The sequence below is a fragment of the Salvelinus namaycush genome, chromosome 23 (assembly GCF_016432855.1).
Source record: "Salvelinus namaycush isolate Seneca chromosome 23, SaNama_1.0, whole genome shotgun sequence".
Taxonomy (NCBI): Eukaryota; Metazoa; Chordata; class Actinopteri; order Salmoniformes; family Salmonidae; genus Salvelinus; species Salvelinus namaycush.
In genome coordinates this window covers 21,524,067-21,531,623 of record NC_052329.1, presented here as the reverse complement: position 1 = coordinate 21,531,623, position 7,557 = coordinate 21,524,067, and the positions used below count along the sequence as shown (strand labels likewise).

The following is a 7,557-nucleotide window of genomic DNA, read 5'->3' as shown; positions in this document are numbered from 1 at the left end:
ATATTGAAGCAACATCTCAAAGACATCAGTCAGGAAGTTAAAGCTTGGTCGTAAATGGGTCTTCCAAATGGACAATGACCTCAAGCATACTTCCAAAGTTGTGGCAAAATGGCTTAAGGACAACAAAGTCAAGGTATTGGGGTGGCCATCACAAAGCCCTGACCTCAATCCTATAGAAAATGTGTGGACAGAACTGAAAAGGCGTGTGTGAGCAAGGAGGCCTACACATGTGACTCAGTTACACCAGCTCTGTCAGGAGGAATGAACCAAAATTCACCCAACTTATTGTGGGAAGCGTGTGGAAGGCTACCCGAAACATTTGACCCAAGTTAAACAATTTAAAGGCAAAGCTACCAAATACTAATTGAGTGTATGTAAACTTCTGACCCACTGGGAATGTGATGAAAGAAATAAAAGCTGAAATAAATCATTCTCTCTACTATTATTCTGACATTTCACATTCTTAAAATAAAGTGGTGATCCTAGCTGACCTAAAACAGGGAATTTTTACTAGGATTAAATGTCAGGAATTGTGAAAAACTGAGTTTAAATGTATTTGGCTAAGGTGTATGTAAACTTCTGACTTCAACTGTATTATATAAGTAACTTTGCAACAGTTACATACAGCCTTATCATAGGTCATTCTGATTTATCATACCTATGAGTATGGATTACAAGTGTGTATGTTTTGCATGTAATGGTGCCATCAGTACATTCCATTCCAGTACACTACATGCCTAGTCAGTTAGTCAACAACATCAGGAGACTCAGTAAGTCAATATTTACAAACTACAATATATGAACTGCCTGTACATTCATACATTTCGTCTGGATAATACACCGATCCATTTTCAATACGTTTGCTTTGAAATGTCCTGTGTTATAGATTACATTGAGTTACTTTGATTTTTGTTTTTACTTCCGGGTTGTGAACTTTTCCTGGTTTTATTCGCTAGCTTTTTGGAGAGAGCAACAACGAAGTTTTTATGGTAAGTAAATTGATCTGATCAAAATTATATCACATTTTCATTACAGTATAACAGTACGGTCAAATAAGGAGAGACTTCACGAAAATTCCTGTGTAATACTTTTGAATGACAACCTTTTTTTCCCCTTGATGTTGCCTTCTGTGTTAGCTCAACTAGCAAACTTGCTTCCGTTATCATGAACTATTTTAGTTAGTTTTTAGCACATTGACAAAGGGTTTTTGTTATGAAACAAATATATGATATTGTTTTTGTCTAAGGTTTAAGTAAGCTAACGCATCTTGCTAAAGAAAAGAGTGAATCCTGAGACGTTTCAGAAGATGCTAGGCTAATGCTTATATAGCCATTTAGCTAGCTAACGTTAACTGGTTAGCCAGGGGCACCGCTTCAATCGCATCCAGCGTTATCAAGGAAGGAAGCGAGTAAGTCAGTTATCTACTTTATCTACTTGGGTTCTCAAGCATTTTGGAGCCGGGAACCCCATTTGTGATAGCAAATTCATCAGGAACCGCCACATAATCAGAACACAACTGGAGTGAGAAAAAATAGCATACAATGAGATTTACTTTGACTTTGGCATTGCATGTTCGGACGAACCAAGTCTCGGCCCCTGGGAAGGAACTTTTTTTGCAGTTTTATTTTTAAAAATTAACAAATTTTCCAGGCTTAAAGCACATTTTCTGCAATTCTACATATTTTGTCATGGAGCGGAGCGACTTTTTGTTGTTGCAGCTTTAAACCTCAAATACAGAAATTCTACACATTTTGCCAGGAGGCAGTCTCAAGGCAAAATTTGCAGTTTTAAAGCTTGAATTACAATGAACATTTTATTGGTCACATACACATATTTAGCAGATGTTATTGCAGGTGTAGTGAAATGCTTCTGTTCCTAGCTCCAACAGTGTAGTAGTATCTAACAATACACATAAATCTAAAAGTAAAATATTGGAATTAAGAAATATATAAATATTAGGATGAGCAATTGACATTGACTAAAATACAGTATATACATATGAAATTAGTAAAACAGAATGTAAACATTATTAAAGTGATAAGTGATTCCATGTCTATGTACATAGGGCAGCAGCCTCTAAGGTGCAGTGTTGAGTAATTGGGTGGCAGCTGGCTAGTGATGGTTATTTAACAGTCTGATGGCCTTGAGATAGAAGCTGTTTTTCATTTTTTCTGTCTCAGCTTTGATGCACCTATATGGACCTCGCCTTTGGATGATAGCGGGTGAACAGGCTGTGGCTCGGTGGTTGATGTCCTTGATGATCTTTGTGGCCGTCCTGTGATATCGGGTGCTGTAGGTGTCCTAGAGGGCAGGCAGTGTGCCCCCGGGGATGCGTTGGGCAGACCGCACCACCCTCTGGAGAGCCCTGCGGTTGCAGGCGGTGCAGTTGCCGTACCAGGCGGTGATACAGCCCAACAGGATGCTCTCAATTGTTCACCTATAAAAGTTTGTGAGGGTCTTAGGAGCCAAGCTTAATATCTTCAGCCTCCTAAGGTTGAAGAAGCACTATTGTGCCTTCTTCACCACACTGTCTGTGTGGGTGGACCATTTCAGATTGTCAGTGATGTGTACGCAGAGGAACTTGAAGCATTTCACCTGCGGTCTCGTCGATCTGGATAGGGGTGTGCTCCCTCTGCTGTCTCCTGAAGTCCACGATCAGCTCCTTCGTTTTGTTGAGGGAGAGATTATTTTCCTGGCACCACTCCGTCAGGGCCCTTACCTCCTCCCTGTAGGCTGTCTCGTCATTGTTGATAATCGGGCAACTACTGTTGTCGTCTGCAAAGTTGATCAGCAGTGGAGGTGTTGTTTCCTACCTTTACCACCTGGGCGCAGCCCGTCAGGAAGTCCAGGACCCAGTTGCACAGGGCGGGGGTCAGACCCAGGGCCTGAGCTTAATGATGAGCTTGGAGGGTACATTGGTGTTGAAGGCTGAGCTATAGTCAAAGAACAGCATTTTTACATAGGTATTCCTCTTGTCCAGATGGGATAGGGCAGTACGATGGCGATTGCATCATCTGTGGCTCTATTGGGGTGCAAATTGACACCCTAGTGGGTCTAGGGTGTCAGGTAAAGTGGAGGTCAAATTATCCTTAGCTAGTCTCTCAAAGCACTTCATGATGACAGATGTGACTGCTACAATGCGATAGTTATTTAGTTCAGTTACCTTTGCTTTCTTGGGTACAGGAACAATGGTGGACATCTTAAAGCAAGTGGGGACAGCAGACTGCGATAGGGAGAGATTGAATATGTTCATAAACACTCCACCCAGCTGGTCTGCGCATGCTCTGAGGACGTGGCTAGGGATTCCGTCTGGGCCGGGAGCCTTGCAAGGGTTAACGCTTAAATGTCTTACTCACGTTGGCCACGGAGAACGAGAGCCCACAGTCCTTGGGAGTGGGTCGCGTCGGTGGCATTGTGTTATCCTCAATGCGGGCGTGATTGCTTTACAGAGGAGATAACTACACTGTTTGTATTCAACCATATTCCCAGCACCTTGCCGTGGTTAAATGCAGTGGTTCGCGTTTGCGCGAATGCTGCCATCTATATACGTTTTTTGGTTTGGGTAGGTTTTAATAGTCACTGTGGGAACAACATCCCCTATACACTTCTAGATGAACTCGGTGTCCGTGTATACGTCAATGTTATTCTCAGAGGCAACCCGGAACATATCCCAGTCCACGGTTGCATGACGTCGGTGTCCGCGACGTGGCTGGTTTTCCCTTTGTATTCCGTGATTGTCTGTAGACCCTGCCACATATGTCTCATGTCTGAGCCGTTGAAATGCGACTCCACTTTGTCTCTGTTCTGACGTTTTGCCTGTTTGATTGCCTTACAGAGGGAATAACCACACTGTTTGTATTCAACCATATTCCCAGTCACCTTGCCGTGGTTAAATGCGGCGGTTCGCATTTGCGCGAATGCTGCCATCTAGCCACGGTTTTTGGTTTGGGTAGGTTTTCATAGTCACTGTGGGAACAACATCCCCTATACACTTCCTGATGAACTCAGTGTCAACGTAATTCTCAGAGGCAACCCGGAACATATCCCAGCCGTGTGATCAAAACAATATTGAAGCGTGGATTTCGATTGGTCAGACGAGCGTTGATAGACCTTAGCACGGGTACTTCCTGTTGGAGTTTCTGCCTTTTAGGAAGGGAGGAGCAGAATGGAGTCCTGATCTGATTTGGTGGGGGAGGGCCTTGTAGCCATCCCAGAAGGTAGATTAACAATGGTCTGGAGTTTTTGAAGCGCGATTACTACAGACAATGTGTTGATAGATCTTCGGTAGCGTTTCCCTTCAATTTGATTTGTTAAAATCCCCAGCTACAATAAATGCTGCCTCAGGATTTGTGGTTTCTTGTTAGCACAAAGTCCAGTGTAGTCTCTTGAAGGCTGTCACGGTATCGGCTTGAGGGGGAATATACACGGCTGTGGCTATAACCAAAGATAATTCTCTTGGGACAGTCGGCATTTGATTGTGAGGTATTCTAGTGCGTTTATGTTCAAAAACATTTTTCAAAAACATTTTAAGGGGAATACATGAGTTGAAAAAAAATTAAATGGTGGAGTACTGTGGATACCAATATCCCTGTGAGCCTTCCAGGCCCATGTTGCCCAGCGTTAAGAACATAAATTGTAGATTAAAGGAGCTAAATGTAAACATTTTGAATTGTAATTCCAGGAAATGACCTGATACTATATCTACAGTAATAGTGGAATGAAATTACAAAGCAAAAAAATATTACACCCTCTCAACTTATCCCACTGATCCTTGGCCAAAATTAATTTAATCTGTGAGTAATATTCATTTCAGATCTGGTCCCGTTCCCCACTTTGAGAACCCCTGATCTACTAGATGGGTTATTGACAATGAATATAGTTTATTGACTGTACCAACCGATAGTCGTTGCTGTCAGGGTGCAGCAAAAATACTTTTTCAATGTTTGAAAAAAGTTGACATCATGTTTTGTTAATTTAAAGACATTTTATGAATTTGATCCTAGTTCTTTTTTTATTACATCCCCTCATTCTTGTAGAAATCAGTTGACAAGTCTCGTGTGATCAAATAATTGTGTTGTATAACGTTGTCTTATGGTTTATTATTCTCTATATAATGTATTTTTTTCTGGCATGCTTTAAAAAAAATCTTGCTTATAAGCCTTAGTTATATTTAATGTATATATGATCGTTTGCCCCTAATTGCTGCAGCTAAGAGAAACTCTGTTTTTTGTTTCTCTTGTAGCCCCAAGTGACTGTGACAGTGATTCATGGGACATGCTATTGACAGCCTTTGGGAAGATTCTGAATGGGAGGGCTTGCTGCTGAGAACTGACTACAGCCACAAATCACCTTTTCCCTGCAGCTGACCCCGACTGCAACTACCATTATTCCAGCCCATAATTAACCTGTCATGTCTGAACCGAAGGAGTCGGGTGATCGTGGGAAAGACAGGGAGCGGGGCGCCCGTCCCAAGGTGAGACAGAGCCGGTCTGAGGAGAGAAGAGATGCCGGCGGGGGGCAAAAGGCAGGAAGAGGAAAAAAAGGCCAGACGTCCCGTGAGCAAGCTGGGGAGCGGCCTGTCAGCGATGGGTTTGAGTATGGGGACCTGCTGACTGGTCTGGAGCCCAGGGACCGCTGCTCCTCCTCTCCACTGAAGGAGTGCAGGAGATGGCAGGGCCTGGAGGGGGTCACTTCACTCAGCCAGGACAGGGGGACAGCCAGGCTGGCACACGGGACAGCTGAGCCACCAATCAGTGAGGCTGAGGGCAGGGGGGCAGGTGGCAGTCGCACACTCCGCCAAAAGATCCAGGATGCCATGGGGCAGTGTTTCCCCATAAAGACCAACACTCCATCGTCGTCCAGTTCGACTCAGCAGGTCTTTATGCCACAAGCTGCAGCTGCTGCAGGGGCTGCCTCCTCGCGCCGCAAGATCCACCTTACTGAACTCATGCTGGATGACTGTCCCTTCGCAGCAGGCACCGAGCTGGCTCAGAAGTGGTACCTCATCAAGCAGCACACAGCCCCCATCTCCACACCTCCCGTAGTGGACACCTTGGTGGTCAGCGCTAGTGGCTCTGCCTCAAACATGGCCGCCGTGGTGGAGGATGTGGATGACCGGTTGCGAGAGCGCAGGCGCATCAGCATCGAGCAAGGCGTGGAGCCGCCACCCAACGCAGAGATCCACACGTTTGAGGTGACGGCCCAGATCAACCCTCTGTACAAGCTGGGGCCCAAACTGGCCCATGGTATGAATGAGCTTGCAGGGGACGACAGAGCTACCATTCACCAGCAACAGCAGCTGCTTCTCCAGAGGCAACAGCAGCACCAGCTCTTGCTGCAGAGCTGTCTAGACACTCTGGATGAGGTGGTGGCCGTGGCCTCCTCTTCTGCCTCAGCATCTGCCTTGGTCCCTGTCTGTGAAGCTGCTTCTGTGCCTGACCCCATGGTTGACCCTGAGGTCACAGCCAGCCTCCAGCCAACCAGAGCTGCCGTCCCCCAGGCTGAGGGTCCCCCTACTCAGGACGGCTATCGCATCCACACCCAGATCGACTACATCCACTGTCTGGTGCCTGACCTGCTGCAGATCACTAACCTACCCTGCTACTGGGGTGTGATGGACCGCTATGAGGCTGAGACTCTGCTGGAGGGTAAGCAAGAGGGCACCTTCCTCCTCCGCGACTCAGCCCAGGAAGACTACCTCTTCTCCGTCAGCTTCCGCCGCTACGGCCGCTCGCTGCACGCCCGCATCGAGCAGTGGAACCACAACTTCAGCTTCGACGTGCACGACCCCAGTGTTTTCCATGCACCCACCGTCACAGGGCTGCTGGAGCACTACAAGGACCCCAACTCCTGCATGTTCTTCGAGCCTCTGCTGTCCAACCCCATCCACCGCACCCTGCCCTTCAGCCTGCAGCACGTGTGCAGGGCGGTGATCAGCAGCCGCACCACCTACGACGGCATCAACGTGCTGCCCATCCCCAACACCCTGAAGAAACACCTGAAGGAGTACCATTACAAGCAGAGGGTGAGGGTACGGAGGATGGACACCTGGTGGGAGTAACAAAGACCTTCTGGTGGAAGTGAACCACAACTAGGCTACTAACTTAACACTATGGAGGCAGGCCTCACTCAGTGGACAACCAGTTGACTCACTCCATTTTCTTCCATTTGTCTTTATTAACATATACCTACCTACTGCATTCACTGTATACCTAGCTACCTGTTTTATCTATTTATAATTTACGGTATAAGACCAATGTCTTAAACTCTTTGGATACTATGTTAATTCAATTCTGATGCACATTCACACATTCTTCTCTGCTCACAATAAACTTCAGATTCATCGTAATGATACACCATGTGTGTAGAGATGTATCAATTGTTTGGGTTGAAGTGAACAGAGTCAAGGCTGGTTTGGTGGATGTCTTATGGAACACGTACAGGTTTAATAATGGGTCGATGAATTACCATTGCCAAATGTAGGCTACTGGAGACGAACAGATGTGACTTCTAGTAGATAATGTGGATGGCAACCTGCTGGCAAGCTGCTGAGGACCT

General features: G+C 45.9%; 1 protein-coding gene across 1 annotated transcript; it reads left to right on the top strand.

The window, feature by feature from the left end:
* The first annotated feature begins 768 nt into the window (after window positions 1-768).
* Window positions 769-7,353, top strand: LOC120018178 (suppressor of cytokine signaling 5-like). Its single transcript, XM_038961226.1, has 2 exons — window positions 769-989; window positions 5,243-7,353. The coding sequence occupies exon 2, from the start codon at window positions 5,411-5,413 to the stop codon at window positions 7,058-7,060; it is 1,650 nt and encodes a 549-aa protein (XP_038817154.1). The 5' UTR covers window positions 769-989; window positions 5,243-5,410; the 3' UTR covers window positions 7,061-7,353.
* The last annotated feature ends 204 nt before the right edge of the window (window positions 7,354-7,557 follow it).

Excerpts from the sequence above, each read along its gene's own strand:
- LOC120018178 (XM_038961226.1), top strand. The coding sequence starts at position 5,411 with ATGTCTGAACCGAAGGAGTCGGGTGATCGTGGGAAAGACAGGGAGCGG.